At 40.0% G+C, this 25,357-nt stretch overlaps 1 protein-coding gene across 1 annotated transcript in view; it reads right to left on the bottom strand.

Annotated features, from left to right (window-relative positions):
* COL21A1 (collagen type XXI alpha 1 chain) overlaps window positions 1-25,357 on the bottom strand; it is a 203,010-nt gene that overhangs the window by 80,927 nt on the left and 96,726 nt on the right. The window contains exons 13-17 of the mRNA XM_074991138.1: window positions 24,058-24,111; window positions 22,711-22,764; window positions 22,130-22,183; window positions 21,983-22,036; window positions 16,600-16,653 (exon numbers count right to left, since the gene is read on the bottom strand). Of these exons, the coding sequence (XP_074847239.1) occupies window positions 16,600-16,653; window positions 21,983-22,036; window positions 22,130-22,183; window positions 22,711-22,764; window positions 24,058-24,111 (270 nt within the window). The remainder of the gene's footprint in view (window positions 1-16,599; window positions 16,654-21,982; window positions 22,037-22,129; window positions 22,184-22,710; window positions 22,765-24,057; window positions 24,112-25,357) is intronic.

Genomic DNA, 25,357 nt, shown 5'->3' with positions numbered 1-25,357 from the left:
GGACATTTAATAAAGGATTTGAAAGTAGCCATTCTGCAGAAGGATTTTACCACAGGATTACCCAGGGGAATATCTGAATTGGAATTCATTTGCCGTTTTGACACATTTAACCTGCAGCTTAACAGAAATTTCAATTACCTTACATATTACAAGAATAATTTCCCCATCTTTAATATTCGCAGGAATAGTTTCAGAGGGGTAGCTGTGTTAGTCTCTCTCTCTCTCTCTCTCTCTCTCTCGCTCGCGCACACACACACACACACACACACACACACACACACAGAGAGTCCTGTAGGACTTTAAGAATAACAATTTTATTAGGTAATGAGCTCTTGTGGGTAAGACCTGTGTCATCAGATTTGGAGCAAATATAAGACTCCAGCATCCACATAGCAAGGGAGGAGAAAGAAGAAGTGGAAAAAAGAGCGGGGGGAGTCGACATCTCCCTCTTTCCTACCATCCCTACTTCTTCCCACCCTCCCTGCTATATAAACAGCTGGAGAAGGGGGTCTTACCCACAAAAGCTCATTACCTAATAAATAAAATTGTTAGTCTTTAAGGTGCTACAGCACTGCTTGTTTTTAGTACACTATATAAGAATAAAAGGGGCAGAATGTGGCTGTCCTGGGCTACATATTTCTGATGCCTCAGTGAAATTTAATCTTGACTGAAGGGCCATCAACCTATAATCACTATGTGCTTCTTCAATCCCGAGCACAATTTGGTTTATAAAAGTATAATATCTTTGGAACCATAGTCAGGCATTAGCTGTTGACATTAAAAACCCAGCTCTCTGAAACTAAATGAATCTTGGCCCTAGAGGGCTTCTCAGTGAAGCTCTTCAGCCCAGTGACATACATTGCAAATACAAAACACAGACATACTTTTGTCAGCAAATTTCGCAGTTTTTGTTGTGGTCTACTACTGACGTATTTATAACCTTTCCAGAAGCTTTTAATCAAACCAGATTTTAGATATCACAGAGAAAAAAGGAGCTGAAGTTTTGCCAGGCATAAGGTCCACAGAACCAAATAACTACAAAAAGCATAAAGCAATTTTTTTCACTCTGCAAAAAATTGCTAATACACATTGTGCGCAATGTGTCTACTAACACATTTATTTTTAACCCTGAAAATAACATATGCGACCCCCACATGCTTAGATAGTTTGTTCTGATAGTAGGTGGTATTGAAGAGAAGGCTCCAGAATTGACAGTAGCCAGACTGTCTGGCAAGGCCTATGAGAAGCCAGTGCTAGAGAAGAGGAAGAAACAGGGATGTAAACACAGGGAAATAATACAGTGACAAGTCAATGTTCCAAAGGGAGTCAGAGAAAGAAATGATCTCCCTATTCCAGATTGTAAGCAGGCACAATCTTTATGCCATGTCTTGTACAGCGTTAACTGAGTTCTCATCACTGAACAAATAAATTATCATAACAACACCCCCACCCATGAGAAATTTCACTTCCTCTGGCCCAATGAGCAGGAATATGAAGTGCATGGAAGTTTTATATGTGCCTCTACCTCCCAAAGAAATTTTATCACTCTTACCTCATTACAGAATTTCTAAGAGTTGTTAGCATATTTATAATTGATTTATAGCAGTATAACCGAGATAAGAATTTGGCCCACAGCTGTTGCATGGGATACAAGTCAGGCTATAATTTGGACCTTGTTATATAACTTCACAGACTCTTTCTTGACTAATATAAAATGTTTGTACATTGCCATTTATCTTGTGCAATTCAAATGACCCTAATGGAAATTCCAGTAGACTTTGCTAGAAAACTTCAAAAGGTTTTGGTTGGCTTCTGCTAATGGACACTTTGAATCAACATAACAAGAAGCCTGTTGCGTTGTTCCAAAACCTGGTTGCCAGTTGGAACCATTTTCAAGTTTCAATTGGAATTTCCACTAGTGGCAGCAAAGACACACAATCAATCAGGACATGATATAACAGTGGTAACTGCCAGCAGTGTTGGGCTTCTATTTCCAAACCTTAGATGGATACTAATGGGTACAAGTGCAAGAAGATTCCTTGTGTTCAAACCAGTGTAATCCTTTCTGTAACACTTCTAATTTCTTACTCCTACCCTCATTTTTCTATGTCATTTTAGAGATAACAGACATTGGGGCAGCCACACTGCTGATCCTGGGAAGGGAAGAGGTCATTTTACATCATTTTTGTCCAACACAATTAAAGGTAACCGTGATTCAAACTGATTCATAAGGGCTCCTCCAGAGTCACATTGTTGGCCAGGATGTTGGCATCACATCGTGTCCCTAACGTGCCCCATCGGTTGTGTTGAGGAAGAGGTAGTGGTACAGGACTGGCTATGCCATTCTTTTCCCTTTCTGACATTGCTTCAAAGCTGCCTTAAAGCAGCCAGTCCTCTTTGTATCATGGGACTGAGTACCTGAGCCTAACACTACTGTACAGGTTAAGAAATGCAGAACTTAGCTATAAAAATGTCAACACAATCAGCTGGAATTTTAAACATTTAAATATCAATCCATGTAAGGATTTATCTGATTCACTTGGCCACACCTCCACTGGGCTTTCAGTGTTAGAACAGCACCACAGATTTACCCCCCCCCCCACACATTCTTCTGTACTGATTCTGTTTAAAATAATTCTGCAGTAAGTAAATCTCCATTGGATTAAACGGCTCCATCCTCCTAAACTGAATGCTGTAAACTCCATTCCCTGGCACAAGGAGTGTTCTGGGGGAGGAAAGGAGCATATCGGCAATGGGAAGCCCATGGTTCCTCTGATACTCCAATGGCATATGGAAACGCATGCCAGGCAGTTGTAACTAGCATTTTGATATATTATGTCACTACAAAAAATGTATTGAGCATGGATGCAGATGGGACTCTGCCCCCACTAATAAACATTACTATTTGAGTCCAATTCATGCTACTCTTTATGCTTGTGGTATCTCTACCACTGTTGTAGAAAACAGTTACATAATTTGCTGGTAATCTCTAAAGCAACTGCATCCTTTAAATGAACTTTTCCTATGTATATAATTCACCCTGCACACATATATATATATAAGCACAAGACAGGGATTTATTTAAGCCTTGATTGTGTCTGGCAGGGGCTGTACCTTCCTAAGGGATGCATAGTGAGTTATTCTGCCCCAAGGAGACAAGTCCCTCCTGGAAGTTCCAGATATGCAGAGACTGTGTGCTTACCACTGCACCTTTTATGGATATAGCTATGTAGGCCAGAGAAAGTGAGTGAAACATCTCCTATCCACCCTGCTTGGGGCACTGTTCACCCAAAGCAGCATATGGACAGAACAGCCCATCCCTCTCCAGGGCCTATAGTTCTATTTGGCTGTGCAGTTATAAGAAGGAAGGTTCTGGGTGTGCTTTCCACCCTGCATGCCCTTGTAGAATTTTAGTCCTGATTTGAAGAAAAAAGCAGCTCAATGGCAGTAACTCATTAATAAGGAATAAAATGTTCTCAGTCCATGATTTCCTCTCTCCCTGATTTGTAATCCTATTCCCACCTATAGTCCTCTCTGTGATTTCTTGCTTAGATGTCTATTGTCCTCAGTTATGGAAAGATTTCTTATCTGCTTGTAAAACACCATAAATGCCTATCCTGCCCAATCCATAATAAAAATAGCCTTAGAGCTGCATTACCATTTGCAGGTTTGAATACAAATGAGAAAACACTTCGCCTGCCTTTCTGAAAATCTGGCCATGCCTCTGATGCAGACTCACAGCTTTACACACACAAATCACTTGTAGGGCACAGTGTCGGTGCCCTTTTAAACCTGAAACAAAGAAACCTCACTGCTGTTTGATTTACCTACCTTTCACTAGGTGCACACAAAAGTGAAAAGCACACACTAAACTAGAAGTTATATTTTTATCAGTAAAATCCAGACATTTATCAATAACTGCCATTGTAAAATCCTCCAGCTCCACTGGCCATACACCATCAACAACCAAGACCAAGAAGGCTAATGGCATACTAGAGTGCGTTAGGAGGAGCACTGCGAGGAGATCTAGAGAAGTAATTATTCCTCTTTATTTGGCACTGGTGAGGCCACATCTGGAATACTGTGTCCAGTTTTGGGCCCCCCAGTATAAAAAGGATGTGGATTTGCTGGAGCAGGTTCAACGAAGGGCAACAAAAATGATTAAGTGGCTGGAGCACAAGACCTATGAGGATAGGCTGAGGGATTTGGGCTTGTTTAGTTTACAGAAGAGAAGAAGACTTAGAAGTGATTTAATAGCAGCCTTCAACTTCCTGAAGGGGAGCTCTACAAAGGAGGGTGAGAAACTGTTCTCAGTGGTGTCAGATGGCAGAACAAGGAGTAATGGTCTGAAGTTGAAGACGGAGAGGTGTAGGTTAGATATTAGGAAAAATTACTTCACCAGGAGGGTGGTGATGCATTGCAATGCATTGCCTAGACAGGTGGTGGATTCTCCATCCCTTGAGGTTTTTAAGTCCCAGCTGGACAAGGTCCTGGCTGGGATGATTTAGTAGGGGTTGATCCTGCTTGAAGCAGGGAGCTGGACTAGATGACCTCCTGAAGTCCCTTCCAGCCCTGTAATTCTGTGACCTGTAGCAAATGATTCACCAACTGCCTGCTGAAGAAGAAACCAGGAAGAAAAGATGGCGATGGACTGGAGATACCCTCAGAAAACCAACCACCACCATCACAAGGCAAGACTTTTTGGTTCTCTGTGCCTTAAATATCGAGTCTGTTCTAGTATGGCTATGGTCTGAAGAAGTGGGTCTGTCCCACGAAAGCTCGCCTAATAAATTATTTTGCTAGTCTTTAAAGTGCTACTTGACTGCTTTTTGTTTTGATAGTGCATAGACTAGCACGGCTCCTTCTCTGTTACAAGGCAAGACTTAAGTTGGAACCTCCAAGGAAAAAGGAAAAGAGGATGCCCAGAAACACCTGGCACAGCAAAGTGAAGGCAGACACTAATATGGAGATACACACACATCTCATAGAGCCAGAAGGGACATTGGGAGGTCATGAAGTCCAGTCCCCTGCCCTCTTGGCAGGACCAAGCACCCTCCCCCACCCCTTATTTTTTTTAAACTATTTGCCCCAGCTCCCTAAATGGCCCCCTCAAGAACAGAATTCATAACCCTGGGTTTAGGAGGGCAACACTCAAACCACTGAGCTATCTCTCCTCTACAAAAAGATGGGATGCACCCGGACAGAATTGGAAAAGATTGCTGAAGACAGGGGACACTGGTGAATGGTCAGCAACGGTCTATCCTCCAAGATGTAAGATGTACTACTACTACTGCTGCTTTTGAAGTGACAGCCTATGACGGAACACTATTATCAGTGACATAACTAAAAAATTCAGCTTTATTATCAAACATGGTTTACAAATTCTATAGGGGAGGGGGAGAAGAAAACAAAATAGGGTTACACGATGAATATATACACTTATTTCTAAAATCATTTATAGTATGGAAAATTTAATTTAATTTTCCAACAAAGAGTTCATGTTCCATGGCACTTTGCAGTATATGGAAAGGCAACACCAAACCATTTCGACTCATCTTGAACAACGTTCCCTCTAATTTTTTCCATCTGTGGATGCAATAAATTTTGTTATGCGCACCGAGGCATGTGCAGAAGTACACCACCACTAGAAACAATCTGCCAGCTGTAGGCACTCTGTTAATCAGCTGAGTGGCACCTGAATCTCTCGTGGGTGTCCATCCAAGTGCTCAGCTTGCAGGGAACACCGATTCTCAATCTTCTAAGGTTCATTTATAACCCCTAACAAAAAAAAAAGTTTATAATTAGAACAGTGTTCACAGACTTGCCAGCTGGAGCACATTAATTCATAAGGCAGTAGATGCATCTGTACATGTGGCTATATAAAACAAACAACGTGGCTTTCTGTAATCCATACACACCAGACTTCTATGCTGAACTGCTATTAGGTTTGCAGTGTACAGCTGCCGTGCAGCCCAAAAGTGGCTGAATTACAGTGACAGATGATGTAATGCTTGATATATCTACTTTATAGCGAGATTATTAATTTCTTAAGTGTACAGAGATCTTTGAATGACAGGTTCTCTGTAAATGACAATGTAATTATTTTTATTCCCCCAACACCTGCTGAAATAGAGCTGCTCCATACTCTACACATGAAACATTTTTGCACAAATGATAGAGATGGTCTTACTCGCAGCAAAATATCAAAAATATAAAACAGATTTTGGAAATCTCATTCACTCATGACTCCACTACAACGACACGTAACTATTCAGTCCAGTAGCTATGCATTTATGAGCTGCTACTTGTGACATTAGTAGATTGGCTTTGCTTTTCTGGTGCAAAGCAAAATGTTTGTCATGAGGAAGACATGCATTTTGTTTAGCAAACCATTTCTAACACAGCCGCAGTTACAGCTAAGACAAGTTGCTATATTATTCATGCATTAAAGGTGAGGCTCCCTGGAAGAGGGACTCCATAATCTCACCAGTAATTCCTGCTGTGAAAAGAAAGACTTGTGATTGATGAATAGTAACAGAGAGGTGGCTGGGTTAGTCTGTACTCCAACAAAACAAAGCAGCAGAAATGTCACATTTTAAAGACTAACAAAATGATTTATTCAATGGTGAGCTTTTGTGGAACATGGGTCTGTCCCACGAAAGCTCACCACCGAATAAATCATTTTGTTAGTCTTTAAAGTGCAACATTTCTGCTGTTTTCTGACTGATGAGTTAGAGATAGCAGGACCAAATAAACTACCTTTCCATACTATTTTATCTCCCATGAGCCAGAGCATGGAGCTGTACCTGAGTTATCTTTGTTCTTGGCTTTGTATGAGTCCCAAATGTACAGGGAAGAGACTCAAAAATTAAGCCTTACTATATGTTCATTTTTTTCCTATCATGATTTCATTAGTGAGGTGTTGCTTGGATCAGTGAATGAGTTACCAGAATATTTTACTAGCAAACACATTCAATATTTGAAGAACATTCACTTACCTCCTTAACCCATGTGGCCCTTTTCTTTTCTAGGCAGAGTGCTCATGGCTGGCCTGGAAGCATCAAGAATTTCCTCACACAGACTTCAATAATGCTGTTCTGTTGTCTTCTGATACGGTATGTATTTAAGCTGAGAAAAGGTACACTAGGACTAAGGAAGGTCAACGTTATCTGATGGTATAGCAGGCTGACTGGGTTTGTGAGATGCTTTGGTGGCCAGTTTTGGTCACATCCAGATGTACAGTTAACACTCGAGTTACATGGGAGTTGCATTCCTGCAACCCCTGCATAACTAATTTTCAAGTAAATCAAGGGGATCAGTTTCCTGGCTCCCAGAGTGGCAGTGGTCCAGGAACCAAGGGGCAGCTTGGTTCCCATCTCTCTGAAGTTTGCAGGACCCAGGTAACTGACCAACACATGGCTGGTCAGTTTCCTGGGTCTACAAGTGGCAGGGAGCTGGGAACCAGGCAGCAGCCTAGCTCCCCACACCCGCTCCACTTGCAGAGCCAGGAAACTGACCAAAGCATCAGCCTTGGTGAGTTTCCTGGCTCCAGCCAGTGGAGGTGAGCCAGGAACCATGGGCAGCCTGGCTCCCAGTTCCCCTCCACTCCTTGGAGCCAGGAAACTGACTAAGGCTGCTGCCCTGATCAGTTCTCAGCTCTGCAAGAGGAAGGGAGCCAGGCTGCCCCTGGTTCCTAGCTCCCCACCACTCCGGAGACCAGGCAACTGCTCCTTTCGGGGTGGCAGTCACGTTACCCTGAGAGACACACAACTTGGTTGTGTGTATCTTGAGGGCTTACTGCATTTTATGCACAGAGCTATACATTGATATGCTGTTCCTTTGGACACTAGTAGCCAAATTTGCTTTTCTGATGCATAGCATAATGTTTGTTTTGAGGAACAAAATTTCCATTTTGCTCAGCAAACCATTTCAAACACAGCTATGGTTTTCAACCTGTGGTCCCTGCCCCCAGGGTGGGGAGGTGGAGAGAGGTCTCACACTATGTCTATGGGGTCCTGGAAAGATTGAAAAACTTTTTTTTTTATGGTAATGGCAATCTATGGTCTGTGGACCCTTGCAGGTGGGCAATTTTATATCTAAGTTTTCCAGAAAGGGCCTTTATTTCTATTCAAAAGTGTTCAGATGTCTGGAAAAAAAAAAAAGGATGAAAACCACAATAACAGTATTCAGACTTTACTAGCAGATTGGCAAACAGATAATTAAGGAGTGGGTTGCAAGGTATAAATAGATAGATGCTTCTATGCTACTAGACTAATCAGCAGATGTCAAATATTGTTTACTCAAAATATGAACATTGATTTTCCTGGCACAAAAATGGCATATGTCAGCGCAATACAACACAAGGCAGACAGCAGTCCAAGCACATTCAAGCGTCTCCAACTGGAGGAACAGTCTGGGCTTCATGAGTGGGATTTTCTAACATGCTCATAGTTTGGTTCCTTCTGAAGTAAATGAGAGCAATTTTAGTCCAATTCTGAGCATTTTCACAAAACAAATACCATAGAGAGAACATTACTCTGTGGGTTTGATTCATTTCTCACTTACTGTACACTGATTTTATACCACTGTAATTATGACTTCAGTTTAGTGTTGCAAAAGAGGAAACAGAGTAATTTAAGCACCCCTTGATCCAGCTTCAGTTTGAATCATAGTAGAGTCAGACTTTAAATATGTGCATATATAATTTTGTAAATCTCAAAGCGGGCTGTATGCAGTGATGTTATAGCTGCATGGGACCCCGTATATTAGAAATACAAGATGGCTGAGGCCTTTAATGAGGCCAAATTCAGTTGGAAGAACTTGTACCTCAAAAGTTTGTTTCTCTCACCAGCCAAAGTTGGTCCAATTAAAAATATTACCCAAGGGCTGTTTCTACACATGCCACTTGTTCTGAGAGAGGCATGCTAATAAAAGGCCCAGAAAATGCTAAAGAGGCAGAGATGTAAATTTCCAGTACCTCATTAGCACAGTCACCTGATTTGGACTCCAAAACAGCGTATAGAAGCGTGGTCCCCTGGGGAACTCCTGGAAGGAAATCCTCCTTCCGGAAGTCCCTTCTTCCCGAAAATTTCCTGCCTGAAAAGATTCCCCAGGGGCCACGCTTCTACGTGCTCTTTTGGAGTCTGGAAGACCTTCTTCCAGACTTCAAATCATATGACTGCATGCTAATGAGGTGCAGGAAATTTACATCTGCGCCTCTTTAGCATTTTCCAGGCCACTTATTAGCATGCCGCTTTCAGAACGAGTGGCATGTGTAGAAATGGCTAAGTTGTCTTTCTAAAATGTTCTACAGCCATTTACATTTCAATCTGAGATGCAGGATTTCAAAAAACCGAGACAAAATATGTATAAATGTGTGCATATGTGGACGAACCCCTCACCTCCAACAATCTGTGAGTAATCATTGCCAGTAACTTTTCAGAACCCTTTTTGCTGCCTAGGCAGTATTGCATCAGCTGACATAGTAGCCATCTTAAAACATCCTGAAATAATAAATCAAAAACACTTCAAATTACTATCTGTTGTGGCAAATGGAACATTTTCTACTATTTTTTAAATATTTTGTACAACACAGATCCATTACAAAGAGTGTTCAAATAATGACTAATAGCTTCACAAGGTTGTGTGTGGGAGATAGTTCTCCTACCTTGTTAAGATTTCAGATTTAAAAATACTGTCTTGTTCTGCCCAGGAATGAACTTGATACCTTTAGTGTGTATGGGAAAGAGACAGAAAAAATATCCTGGTGCTTTGGGTGCTCAGAGGGGATTTGGCAGAACCAGATTCAAATCTCTACTTCAAGTCAGACAGTGCAGGGACTTGAATTTGAGACTTGCACATGCCTGGTGAATGCCACATTCATTGGTCTCTCGGCTAATCTGGATGCGCTTGTCTGTTCCAAGAAAAGTGATCTTGGACCTCAGACACCTAACCTTTCCTAGTGAATGCTTCAGTCTTGATGAACTGGTATTTTCTGATGAAAAAACATTTTGGCAAAAAGCTCCCAACCATCTCTGACTATGATTAATCAAATCCCATTACTGATAGGACAAATAAGTAGTGATATTTGGGAGAATAGTCTAGGCAGCTGATCTGGAACCAATGCAGCAAACACTTAAGCCCAGCATCATAGAGTGACTGACTCTTTAACAGGGAAGAAGACCGTATACCTGTGACTGCTACTTTGTTTCTCTACTGAGCGCTTCCCAGGGTCTCTCCCTGATAGCTCAAACCATGCCCTTTTAATCAGAGCTTTTCTCTGGGGTCTACTCTAACCACAGCAGCTGCTCGCTCTCTTTCCTGGTTTCTTGCCAGACTTCCCCACTCAGCAGATTGGGCTAACTCTCTCCCTGGGCTTTTTTCCTCACAACTTCTCTAGTCCTTGAAAGTGATTACAAAGTTCATCACTTCCTACATGCAAAACGCTTTTTATATTCTTAATCTGCTACCTTTATAACTACTAACCACCTCCTCTCCCAGCTAGGCTTCATCTCTTCCCCCAAGTCTTCAAGTCTTCTCCCACCATTAGTATTACAATTGGCCTGTCAGGACCTTGTTAACCTTTTCAGGGTTATGCTGGTGTATCCTACACATCGAGGTGTGGTTCACTGTCCCATGCAGTGCCACCTAGACCACTTGCACAAAGAAAGAAGGAGCTTCTTCTACAGCCCTAGCTCAGAGGCAGGTGGCTTTTCACTCAAACTATAGAGGCTCATAACTAAGCTCCTGAGGTCCTAGATACAAATGTCTGCCTGTGGGGAATCAGACTGTGTTGCGGTCAAAGTCCATAACACAGCCGAGACTATAACGTAGGAATTGTTGGATCCCTTCATACATTCCGATTGGTCGAGGCAGACAATGCTTTTTCTAAGACTTCTATAAATCAGCTTTTAAAAAGTGAGCAGTAATTATATAAGCCCCAAACACTGGAAATGTACAGTATGTCTCTTTACTAAGGACAGGACATGAAGTAATGGCTTACATCGCAACAACAAAGATATAAGTTAGCTATTTGGAAAACCTCCTCACTAGTAAAGCTAGTTGGGCTCTGGAACAGCTTACTTATGGAGCTTGCATAATCTCCACCATTGGATGTTTTTGAGAGCAGGTTAGACAAATGCTTGTCAAGGATGATCTAGATCATACTCAGTCCTGTCTCAGTGCAGAGGACTGGACTAGTTGAGAGATTATGATCACTTCCATTCCTACATTTCTGTAAATAATGAAAGACAGTTTATAATTATAAAGATAGACAATGTGCTATTCTGCAAATTTTTCTGAAATAATTTAGCGGATTATATATAAACTGTAAATTTGTATGCAAACATTACAATTATGCTGCAGGGATAAATGTGATAATTTGAGGCTTTTCTATGTGCTGTGTTTAAAATAAGTAAACATGGAGAGCTAGGCATATTGTGGCTAAGATGCACTGCAAGAGTACCTAATATGATCAAAAACTTGTCAGAATTTTTTCTTCTAACTTTACTTTTTTTAAAAAACAAGATACATCCCTAGAAATACAATATAAATAAAAAGCAGCCAAATTAGAAAATGGACAGCTGTTTATATGATAGTCAAGATATAATTTGGGCTGAATGGGGTCCTGATCACCTGTGTGTTGTAGGCAGCGACAATCTTGTCACTGATTACAGTGGGGGAGGATCACACCTTTGCTTTTCTCCCTGGGGCTGTGTCTACACATAATTCAGGGAGCATCTCCATATATAAAGCGTTCTACCAAAAGAGTCTTGAGAGAACTCTGCATTTGCCTCGACAGTGTTATCCCTCCAAAATTTGAGGCATAAACACACTGTTGACAGAGTGGGCGGTACAGACACTTCCCTCAACAGAGAAGGCTTCTGGTTGCTGGGCAGCCATTTGCAGAGCTGCCATTCTGCTTTCTGTCACTAGAGGGCAGTGCAGCCTAGCAGTTCTCTGTCGACAGAGCAAGGTGTGTGCAGCCGCCAGTGACCTGTCGACAGAGGTGTCCAGACTTCTTTGTCGACAGTAGCATAGCCCCTGGCTACATCTACACTAGCCCCTTGGGCATAGTAATGAGCCACATTGGCAGATGAATATGTAGCACCTTATTAGCATAATGCTAGCCATGCAGGGTTCAAAAGTGCCGCTTTTGAATCACGTGCTGCCCAGGTAGATGGGGTCCTTTTGAAAGGATCCCCTGACTTCAAAAGCCCCTTCTTCCTAAAACCAAATAGGAAGAAGGGGCTTTTGAAGTCCACTGGGGCCTTTTGAAAGGACCCCACCTACCTGGGCAGCACACGATTCGCAAGCGGCACTTTTGAACCCCGCACAGCTGGCATTATGCTAATGAGGTGCTGCATATTCATGGAAGCACCTCATTAGCATCTGCCAATGTGGCTCATTACCATGCCCCTTCCAAAAGGATGGGGCTAGTGCAGACGTAACCCCTGTGTTTTGATTCATAGATTCCAAGCCCATTTAAATGCATCTGACAAAGTGGGCCTTTGCCCACGAAAGCTTATGCTCCTAAATTTCTGTTAGTCTATCAGGTGCCAAAGGACTTGTCATTGTTTAAGCCCAGAAGGGACCATTGCGATGAGCTAGTCTGACTTCCTGTGTAACAGAGACCTGAGAACTTTCCTCATAATTCCTAGAGTATAAAAAACCCACACATGAGAACTCTTAAGTAGGTTAATCATGGATGATGCTGTCAAGATATTTTTAGCACTGTTCTGGGCATACCATACGTACCAGCATGATGACTAAGCAGTAGCAGTATCTGGAATACATCCTACAAGTCGCATATTTCTTATAAACACAAACAACTGAAAACATTCAAAAACTGAGAGGACTGTGCTAATATTTGGGTCACAACACGGTGTCTCAGACATGAGGGTTTTTTCCCCCTTTTATACAATGATAGCGGTGAGTTCAATCCTTGAGGAAGCCATTTAGGGATTGGGGCAACTAGATGTCAGGGATGGTGCTTGGTCCTGCCAAGAGGGCAGGAGACTGGACTAGATGACCTCCCAAGGTCCCTTCCAGTTCTAGGAGACGTGTATCTCCAATTACATTACATTTCTCCTCCCAAGAGCCATGCCAGGAGCCATAGCAATGTAACAAAATACTAAATTTCTGGTTGATCTGATTGTCGAGCCTATCGTCATGTCTTCTTGACAGTAAATGGATCTGGTAACTGCGTTAACTCTAATAAGTTTGTGCCCAGTTTCAATCAATCATTCTGTAAAAGTTTGAGAGTCTTTTACTGGAATCTGTTAAGCAAAAAATACTCTGTTTCTTGAAAAGCCCAATCAATATCTACAAAAACAAGGAATTCTATATACCGCAGCAATAAATGTACTCAACAGAAAGTAGAAGCCAAATCTGTAGGCACTACCAAATATATCCTTCAAAAAACAACAGCCCTTTAATCAACTTGCTAGAGAAAAAGCAAAGGGGAAAAACCCTGACCTCAGGCAGGGTTGGTAATTATGCGACAGAGTCTTTTACAGAGAATATTTTGGTATTTTCACTCACTACCTTACAAACATCTTGGTTCCCCCCATGTCACGTTCCCACTTTCAGAGAGCCCCATCTCTTCCAGGCTATTCAATTTTCCTCAGTGTTCTTACTATGTCAGGGCCCTTCTCTATAGGGAACGTGTATTTTGGCCATTTAGACTTCTTCCCTAGACTGTACTGCAAGGGACTGAGTCTCAGAGCATGGAGTCGTTTCTTTGCCTACAGTGAAACATCTCCTAAAGTAACAGTGCCACCTTGAAATATAGTGGCATAGCATCATAGTCTGCTTATGTCAGCTCAAAACTAAGCTCTACCTTTGACAGCAAATAAGTAAAATCTGCTTCCTTTTATACGAAAAAATATTAGCAATCCACATCATAGGTATGCTGGTGACCTCCTCACAATTCCCTGCTTTCAGGAGATTTGCCAGGGAACACTAAACACAAATGAAAGTTTACCATTTTGAATTGTTGAAAATACAGGTTTTGATATGTCCAGTGACCAACCGTCTAGAAGTCATGTTAGTGTATGTCATTTCCAGTACTAACCCACACAGACATTCTAAACTGCTTGCTGCACATTCTCAAAATGAGAACAAGATATTAGTACATATTTAGATAAATTACTTTGATTTCAGTTGCAACCCCTTTGTGCTTCATTTAAGTGAACAACTTTGCTAATAGAAACACTTGAATTTTAAGTGAATTCAAATTAAGCAAATTTGAATATTCATAAAGAAGATTTTTTTTTTAGTAGACACCTGATTGCAACAGCTACTTGCATTTATTCTGGAAAATCCAAACAGCTCAAACATTGTATATGGAATAATCAAACTCTCACAAGTGTTCAAAAAATTATTCAGTGCATAGCTTCTATAAACTTGAAAAAACTGCATACCATTTTTGGATCATTCAAAAAATCAGAAAAAATAAGTGAAATGTACTGACTACATGAGTTGTTAGGAATTATTTAATTCTGCTCTAATACTGGATGAAAGTGGTGGATAAAGGCATCAGATTACGGAAACTGAAACTTTCAAGTGCATATACTTGCTCTTCAGTTTTGGTGATAGTTTATGGAGACAAAACTAATACTAGCATAATAAGGATCATTTGCTGTACTGACATAATTTTTCTGGAAAGCATTTGTCCAAAACTTTGTCTCTACCCAGTATTAATTTTTTCTGAAATACTTAATAGTTACTCAGCATATCTAGTGACAATGCAATTAGAATGAAGTCTGACAAAGCAAAAAGAAGCAATTCTATACACTGCTCTTTCTGATAACATTTTCATCTAGGTAATATATGTTCCAGGTTATTCTGTGAAGCTGAGGTAATTGTCATTGAGTAATAACATTGATTTAATTCTAGTGATGGCTGGATATAGGGCAGAAACGAGGCATTTGAAATTGTTGGACACCAAATAATTGTATTTTAAAATAATTTAGAATACTTACCTTAGACTGACTGCACAAGGGTCAGTTACAACTGCAGCTGGATGGAGCAATGTGTGGAGAATGAGCAGAATAGTAGATGGAGGCATCACTCTGGCCTCCTCACCTGAAGAGTCCAGGAGGCACTGTGCCTCTCTGAGGCACTCATTTCTGTAGGCTGCATGCACAGTGTTTGATTGTCCTCAAAGAAATCTTTACAACACACAACAGACCTCTGGCATCAGTACTCAAGTGTCAATACCCTGAACTTCTGACAAACATGCTCTCTCCTTCCCATCTCTCCTATTCCCCTGGGCATTTCTCCAGCTGCTGGTGGCTGGCAGCTCCAAGCCCCTGAGGGTGGCCCCTATTTCTTCTTCTTCTTCATTTAACTGTAGCACTGCCCAAAGAGACAGCTATGCCATCTCTTCATTGTTTCCAGGCCACCAGGCTATGCTTTGCAATGATAAGCCAAGACACCTATTGAGGCAGCTTAAAACATGGAAAACAGAAAGAGGCGTCTCTCTGTACACTACCAGTAAGTTCTCTGCAGACAATGAGTGCTACATGGACAATGTTTGAGAACCACTGTTTTATAATCAGATAGTATTCTAGATACAAATAAGAAAACACCACTTCACAGCTTTAGAAAATTGTGTATTAGTATAATTAATATCCTGGGAAGTGACAAATTATATGGCAATGTAAATTGGAAAATAGTTTCACTGGCCAGGGAATGAAAATGAAGCTCCAAGCCTCTCTCTTTAAGGCCCTTTCATTGGACTTACTTATTTTCCATTAAACAATTATAAAATCACAGTATGACAAGTGGGGGGGAAACTGGGCAACAATTTCCAGAGGCTTTCTCCACTTGAATCACCCAGAAGGGGAGAAAACAAACCCTCTCTCATTTGGCCCATTTTCCCTTTCCTTTAATGCTATACTGAGAAGCCTGTGATCAGCTGAGACCAGTTCACTAGCTGTAGAACCTTTATCTTTTCAGATGTACTGATTATGATAGCAACCAAAAGTCAATGTTAACCACAAACCATAGAATACAAAAGAAGATTTCTTGTGATTATAATGGTATTAATAGAAGCGCTAGTGTTCAGACTTAGAAAGGCTTGTTATACTCCAATATTTAGTTAAGAAATAATGAGAAAAGAATTTGAGATAGAACTTACTATAAATTTAAGATTGTAACTATTTAAACATGTCTATTATTTGCAACTAATTCAAAAACAAACTTTGTTGTTAAACCAAGTGCTCAACTACATGAATGTGATTTTATTTTAAAGTAATATGTGCGACTATATCATTTAAACAAAAATATTAAGGAGAAGATCGGTTATGCCTCACTGTGCCCTTGTTCTGATAATAGGGCTGACTTCATATGCAAAATTATAGCAAAGTCTTCACAATTATATCTGTATACAGAGAAAGACTGCAGAGTCTTCAAATCAAATTTTATATATGTAAATTTGATATATGATGACTCTGCTGTCAATTTATGAAAGGTCATGCCTCCTACTCCCAACTTCAGAACACAACAAACTATGCAACACTGGAATGGCTGGCACATATACTAACTCATTCACCAATAAAACATGTCCAGTATTTCCTTAGTTATCACACTTACAGGGTCTCCCTGACGGCCTTCTGGTCCTGTAGAACCAGGCTTCCCAATTTCTCCCTTCAAAATGAAAAGATTGTTAAATAGGAGACTCAGACAAGACCAAAAACCATTGTTCAAAAAGAACAGTGAATTCAAACACTGACACATTTTTAGATGCAAATTAATGAGACACCTAGCAAAGCTCTCTTAACATGTTACTTTTAACATCCTTTATAGTTAATGCAATACAATCTCATCAGCATTAAGGTAGATATTTCACCAGGAACTCAGCCAACCTGACTCCTATGAAATACTGGTTCATCCCCCACATCATTCTAGGATGCTCATCATTTCTAAACCACTTGTCAAACAGATGCCTCTTAAAAGATACTTGTTTGTGTATCATTTCAGAATTTTATTCTTTCCTTCGTAAAGGCAATGTGCTTTATTCAACGTATGTACCACTAACATATAGAATCTGTCATTCAAAACAGTAAACACATTACTTAATAACAACAGTATAATGTACATGTAGGTTTTAAAACTATCCCCAGTTAAAATAAATATTTAATTTTCCATGGAAAAAAACCCACAACTATGAAATATACCCCTGTTCCATCACATAACCTAAATCTCTGACACTTGTTTAAAACGTTATACCATAACTGATTATTTGCACATGGATCCAAAGTTCAGCCTGAAATACTGTTTTTACAGCCAAAAAACTGTTAAAACAGGATTTCTTAATCAGCGGGACTAGCAAGTATAATCATTAGGTACTTGTTACAACAGTTACTGTGATGTGTTTTCAGCTAATGGTGAAAATCACATGCTTTATAATAATAATACAACCTAGCTCTTAGGTGTTTATTATTCAATTCAAGAAGTGGTCTCTGGATTTAAATGCATTAAAATGTTGACAAAGGGTTTGACTAGTAAATGTTGTAGCCACATAAAATAGAGAAGTGAATTCAAATCGCTGAAAAGATAAAAATCTGAGATCCTGCATAGAGGGAGGACGCCAAATGATAATCCAAAAACCAGTGCACTGATGTGGAGCTCCATAAATTTGGAAAGGCCTCACCCAAAAATTAGAACCAAAAAGTAGATGTTTGGAGAGTAACATTCAAAGATGATGAAAGTTGGAAACATCAGCTTCAGTACTGCGTAAAGTCTCAAAAGACTTATAGATTTAATGACCTACCCAGAGCCATGATGAGATCAAATGAGATAAGGGGGAGGAAAGGTCAGAAACTAGGATAGATCCAGAGAAGTGACCTTTCATGACTGTGAAATCAAACAAAAAAAAGGTCAAAAGTTCCATGAGAATGCCAACGGTTGGAGGAAAGAAAGTCTGAAGAAGGACAAAGAATGATAATATGGTGTCTTTAATGAATAAATATGTGGCAACTGCGCAAAACTGTAAGGCTACTTCTACTCTACAGAGATCTGTCAACAGAAGTTACTGCTGGAAGATATCTTCCAAGAAACTTTTTTTGACAGATCATGGCCAAACATGAAAGCAGACTGCTCTGTCAATCTGCTCTGTTGACAGAGAGCAGCGAGACTACCCAGCCGCTCTCTCAACAGAGCGATCAACCACAAGCAGAGCAGGTAGGGCTGCACAGTGACTTAGAAGCCCTGTATGTCAACAGAGGGTCCCCGGAATGTCCACACAGCTTTTTTGGTTAACAGATTCTGTTGAGAAAGGCATTCTGCCTAATGGGGCAGAGCCAGAAGACTGTCGACAAAAGTGCCAAGTTCTGCCAACAGTATATCGACGGAACACATTTTTAGTCTTGCTGCACCGTGAGTTTGGTTGACAAAACTCTCTAGTGTAGACGTAGCTTAAGACTTAGGCATTGTGCTCAAATATGTACCTACAAAGTAAAGCAAGTGTGTTCAACACCTCTAATATCAGATCTGAAGATTTGCATCTCAGAAAAAGCAAGCTTCTGGCTTTGCCTCCTCTAAACTAAAAATCTTTGCACTTAGCAGGACTATAGCAAAACCCATTTATAGTACAGTCTGGCCAGCCTGTGTACTTGAGACATAAAGGCTACGTCTACACGTGCAGCCAACATCGAAATAGCTTATTTCGATGTTGCGACATCGAAATAGTCTATTTCGATGAATAACGTCTACACGTCCTCCAGGGCCGGCAACGTCGATGTTCAACTTCGACGTTGCTCAGCCCAACATCGAAATAGGCGCAGCGAGGGAACATCTACACGTCAAAGTAGCACACATCGAAATAGGGATGCCAGGCACAGCTGCAGACAGGGTCACAGGGCGGACTCAACAGCCAGCCGCTCCCTTAAAGGGCCCCTCCCAGACACAGTTGCACTAAACAACACAAGATACACAGAGCTGACAACTGGTTGCAGACCCTGTGCCTGCAGCATAGATCCCCAGCTGCCGCAGAAGCAGCCAGAAGCCCTGGGCTAAGGGCTGCTGCCCACGGTGACCATAGAGCCCCGCAGGGGCTGGAGAGAGAGCATCTCTCAACCCCCCAGCTGATGGCCGCCATGGAGGACCCAGCAATTTCGACGTTGCGGGACGCGGATCGTCTACACGGTCCCTACTTCGACGTTGAACGTCGAAGTAGGGCGCTATTCCTATCTCCTCATGAGGTTAGCGACTTCGACGTCTCGCCGCCTAACGTCGAAGTTAACTTCGAAATAGCACCCGACGCGTGTAGACGCGACGGGCGCTATTTCGAAGTTGGTGCCGCTACTTCGAAGTAGCGTGCACGTGTAGACGCAGCTATCCTATGTTAAACTCATGTTTAAATCAAGGTCCAACAATAATTCCAGGCAACTCAAACACTTCTTTGTCCACATTGGCCAGTCGAATTAGACTATACACCATGAGGGAGAGTCATGAGGTACAGTGCGAAAGTGACAACCTGAACATGTTACTTTATAGCAAATTCCATAAAGCAGCTCTAAAACATTGTGATTTCTTCTAGGAGAACTGAGCTATCTCATGACCATGGTATTTTAGCGCCTAATCTGCACATTGAGAAAATCCTCCTTGAGAAAATCCTCCTTAAACAGTAATCGTGTTGGAACTATCTTTATTTCTGTGCTTTGAATTATGTCAAGAACCATGTCGGAGTTAAGGAAAAAATATCATCATTGCAGGTATGACTGATGTTACCATTGTTATTCTGAAAATTATTTCAAGGCACTTGGGACCTACAAGCTTAACAAGGAATGATCAAATCACTGTATTCTGATTCAAAACATGCATGTTATTCCCTCCTAAAAACTCAAGAGAAACAAAGAAAATAAAAAGTTCTAGAAAGGTACATAAATAAAATATTTATGCATGTTAAGATATGTTAAGTTGCTGTCAATTTAAGTCACAAAGCTTGGGTACGAAGAAACAATTTCTTTCACAGTCTTTTCCAGAACAAATCTGTTTAAGAAATTTTGTAACAGAACACAAAAGCTCCAACAAAACCAGACAATTTTAAATCCTCTGATTTTGATTACAACGTACCCAGAATGAAATACTGTTTTATAGCAAGCAGATGGTAAAGGCATGATAAAAATGTTTGAATGAAACAGAACTAAAAGACTTCTGATAACTATTATATTCTGAAGAAATAAGGGGCACACTTTAAATCACAGTAATAAATCAACTTTGTAAATGATGGGAGTAAAGGAAACTTCTCAAACACAGATATTTCAAAACAAGTTTCTTAGAAATATTGTAAAAAACTGGTTCAAACGACGTGTTTATGTGGAACCCAATCCATCTTATCATACACCAGGGATGAGAAAAAGATTGAGCTTGAGTTTCTGATGAGAGTTCTGGGATACGACATATTTGATTTTATCACCCACATAGGCCTAGAAGAACAGAAACAGCTACTTTCAATATTACAACTATACCAAGTAGTCGGTATATTCAAATGGGATTCCACATTTTTGAATACACTCAGTTTGGATACCAAATCATCCTCCATGATACATTTATAAAAAGTCAGATTTCTGTGATTTCTCACATATGGGCGAATAATTGTGATTTACATGCATCAGAGGAACTTTCAGACAAAAATCAGGTGACTGAGAAACCGCTCAAAACTAAACTGAATGGCAAATAAAAAGCATGAAGTGTTTCAATACTGGAGCAACCCAACCACTATTAGTTGCTGAAGCATGAAATAATTTCATCGTAAGCTATCATCAGAAACTTTTCTAACTTCATCCAGTTTGTTCTGCTAGTGCATTTTTGAAAGACAAATCAGAAAAAAGTACTAAACCGAACAAACATATGCAGTTATGGCCCAAAAAGCTTGCCATTTTCACCTAAGATCAAGTCAATAAGGTTACCTGATTATCGTAATTATTCCCTTGTACTTCCTTCCTATAACATCTATAGAAAACATTCTGAACAGTGCAAATATTGAAGCTAGCTGCAAATATTTAATTATTAAGAGTAAGCTTCAAGTTTTTCAGGCCAGAAATATAAATATAGTCTCCTTGCCAAATATGTTCTAAACATACGTCATGCCACCAGCACTGTTGCAGCGCGTCACTTAAATTCAATTAAGTTGTCAGTACTGAAACGATTATTTTATAGAACGTAACTATGAAGTAGTATATTTGACACAAACACTGAAAGCCAGATTGCACATGGTATTAGAACTTTAAATGTCTAACCTCTTTCTTATTTCATCTTAGAATAATGCTGGAACCAATAATTGAATAGGCTCATGAACCACAGTCCCCAGTATGAAGATCAGATTATATACTTGTACCTGCTACTTTTAATAGGCAAATACACAAATTAGCTAAGTATGTGAAGAATTGGCAACGCAACATAAAAAGATGTGCCACAGTAGTTCTGTTGGACAATTAAAACTACTCAGTCCAATGTACTACCGACTGATGGAAGTGGATTTCTTTGTGTTAGTTTAGTTAAACCTTAAGCATATTGACGATTTAGGGCTAGACTGTGCCTTCAAATGTGTATGCAGTGTCATGGGTCATTTTACCCCTTCTAATCAGCAGCATACTAATCAACTCATTAGCATTTATCTGTTTAGGAAATAATCCTGTGAAGAATATACATGTATATGTGATGTTTTAAATTATTCACAGAGTTAGAGAAATACATATGGAAATGGTAAGAATAAGATTAGTCATAGCAAGCCTTGATAATTGCTAATAATATACTCCCAAAATCCTCAGCAATTGAGCCTTGATCCAAAGCCCACTGAAATCCCAATGGTTTTGAATAACATCCTCCAATAATAGACACAAATTTGTACTGGAAGTTACTAACTCCAAAATACATGCTAGAAATACCTGGACCAATAGCACTTTTATGCAAGGTTCAGGCAAGTTACTGTAAGCTGGAAAAACTTAATTTATGGAATGATTATGTAAAATACCTTGAAACCAGGGCTTCCAGGTAAGCCATCCTTCCCATTTCTCCCAGGTTCCCCCTGTGGCAACAGATAACATGACACTATTAGCTGAATCAACAAAACATATTTAAAGGCTAAATTTATAGAATCTATAGGTCTTACAGAACTTACAGGTCGTCCTGGCATTCCTGGAAAACCTGGATCACCTTTTTCCCCTTTAGCTCCCTGGAAAAATATAAGAAACAGAAGAAAAATAAAGGAAAATTATATTTAAATACCATCCTCAAACTCAGTTACACAATCTCATCACAGTTAACCCATAATTCACTCATTGTTTTTTTTATCTCATTTCTAACAAAATTTCCAGTGGAATTTCCTACATACAAAAGATTACTGACACTATGCTGGTTTTACTCAGGCAAATGTAACAACAACCCAGTTTCAAACAGCTGAGAATTTAGATGAAGGTCTAAAAAAATTAAGACTGTAATTTAGGATGGTTTTGCTTGTTTTACTCAAGCTTGTGGATGTGCGTGATATCTGCAGACTAGAATCTGTTAGATGAAAGAAGAATTTTCAGGAGCTATCTGAATGAAGAGAACATACTGGGCTAGACAAAATGTTCTAAGCATTGGATTTCAATGGAAGTTTGCCCGAGAAAGAATTCTAAGATTCAACCCTAAGTAAATAAAGGTATTTTAAAACTTGAAACATTCTCCCAGTCCCCTTTAAGATATTTAATTCATACTTGCCTTTTTCCCATAAATTCCCGGGGGTCCTTGGTCTCCCTTAGGGCCTCTTTCACCCTACACCAAAACAAGCATAAAGGAGTTTGTTTGTTTTTTTGTTTTTTTTTTGTATGGCTACTAACATGACATATTCCAGTTCACTGTTTACTTAAAAACTGAACTGGTCAAAATGAGGGAATCAGGAATCCCTTTTCATTAATTGTTTGCAGTCTTAAATAAAGCCCTTTTTCATAGTGGATTGAAACACGAAAAACATACATTTTCTTAAAATCCCTTTCTCTGAAAATATCTCTTTCTGGAGAACTGAGCTGCCCTCAGGAAAAGTTCAGTTCCACTATTCCATTCTTCCTCCCTGTCAACCACAAATTCCAGGAGTCAGAGAACCACCATGTGTGTCTGTTCCCTGGAGCTAGCTGAGGCAGGTAAGGAAGCAGAGTGCCCCTGCTTTGCTGTGTTTTGACAAAAGTGTAGTCAAATCTGCAACAGGTTCAGCAAAACATTTTTTTGACCTAAGTGATATTTTCCGACAGAGCTAAGAAATGCATGGCTTTGATCTAGAGGGGAATAGGACAATCTGAAACACAGTCAGATAAAGAGTTGAGGATGATACTTAAGAGCAAGCTAATTGAGAGTTCACAGCGGTAATCTCCTGTGAAGAGACAAATTGTGCATGATGGGCAGCATCTTCAAAGAAGTACTAATGACCTATGACATATCACATGCTTAGTACCTCTGAGGAGATGTTCAAAAACACGTAGATTTAATACCCATGTTTCCTACCGGAATAGCTGGGCATGGAGCCTTTTTGAAATTCTGGTTACGTCACAGAGATCTTAAAAAGTGAAGTTGAAAATCTTTGAACAGTTGTGTGTGCTGCACTCTTTTGAAATCTGGTCTGCAACAATTGAAACAGGCATTTGAAGGAGGTTTCGGCAGTAAGGTCAATTGGGTTGTTGAATACAGTAGTACAGGATGTGGCTGAGAGGTCTTTATTGCAGAACACATTAAATACGGAATTAGTGAAATCGAGTCCTCCAGAATACTGGGTGCCAAACTGAATGTTCCAAAGACATTGACTATACTAAATTATGTCATCATTTTGACATTATTTGCAGAGAAGAGGGTTGTAAATTGTACTAAAATCACTATTCAAAGGAATTCATATACAACCTGATCCAATAGCTCCATAGAAATAAGGCACTATCAATATTAACCTCACATCTTATCTGTGTTTATGGATAAATTTAAAAATTACCCATATAGGTAAATAAAATTGCTTTAAAACCATGAAAAAAGTTATAGAACAAACCAACATGGATGGATATATTACAAGAAGCTTTTGATTTCAACCTTTGATGCTGGCATCCCATGTAATCCAGGAAAACCAGGAAACCCACGTTCACCCTAAAACAACAAGCACATTAAAATAAGTGTCAATAAAATAAAATAAAATACATTCATAACCCAAATTATGGAAAAACCTAAAATGAAACAGTCAGATCCAAACCCACTGAAGTCAGTAGAACATTTCCCACTGACTTTCCAAGACTCAGTCAGAACAACATGAGCCAATGGTGGCAATGTTGAGTTTCTGAGAATTAGTTTTAATAATACAACATTGGGTCTCTTCTCAAGGCCCTCTTGTATCCCCGTGTCTACATCAGCCAAATTAACAGTACACATTTCCTTATGTAATTACAAACTAATCTTGTACATTTTATATGCAAAAAAACAGCAGAGAGATGTTTGCAACAATTGTACATCCTTCTGTCACCTTTCACACGTTGCTTATCACCAGCTTAAACACACACACACACAGGCCAATCTCAGCTCCTAGGGATGGACAGAGTCCTACCCTCATTTCTGCCCATTGCTGCTCCCTGAGGAACAAGTGTTGTGTGGGAGGGATGCGCTCTCTCTCTCTCTCTCTCTCACACACACACACCATGGCCCTACCAAGCACCTTAGCTGATCTCATCAAACCCCTCCCTGCCAATGAAAACAGATTATTTGTGAGCACATACTCTATCAGAGACTCTTTAAAGCAATAAACATACAACCTGTTCATATAAGCAGTTCCTTTTTTTAATTATTATTACAGAAAACAATCTTGATAAAAGCTATTAAAAGTCATAAAAAATTCAATCACCCAAATTTTTGAGAAAGCTTCATGACGTTAGCTTTGTTTATGAGTTTGGCCTTCCTATTGTCCTTGCAACTGACAGATGTTGATATTCCCAATATTTCAATATTGGTGTTGGAGATATTTTATTATTTTCAAACTCACTTGAACTACTTCAAGTGAGGCGAAATTAAACATCTCACTGCCACCTGACCTTAAAAAGCTAGAGATGGATACTTTGGTAAGATAGCACCTTGGCACAAATGTGTATGTGTGCATGTGACAGAAAGAGAGGCCAAGATAAAGTACACAACAGCAGAGAGCATGGGCAAAATTGGGGCTACTCAACACATGCAATATAGGGCAATGGGTTAGCTAGCTAATCAGCTGGCTGGCCTACTCATATTGGTTACAACTTGTCCTTAAGGTCAGAGCTCTCAATCATAGTCCTGTAGTACTGCTGCATACCAACCATGTGTGAACAAGCTAATTGCTTCTAAGAACAGAAAGGTATATTAGGCTGCATCT

The sequence above is a fragment of the Carettochelys insculpta genome, chromosome 3 (genome assembly GCF_033958435.1).
Source record: "Carettochelys insculpta isolate YL-2023 chromosome 3, ASM3395843v1, whole genome shotgun sequence".
NCBI lineage: Eukaryota > Metazoa > Chordata > Testudines > Carettochelyidae > Carettochelys > Carettochelys insculpta.
Note: the sequence above shows the minus strand (reverse complement) of the source record. Positions and strands in the feature narration are given on the sequence as shown.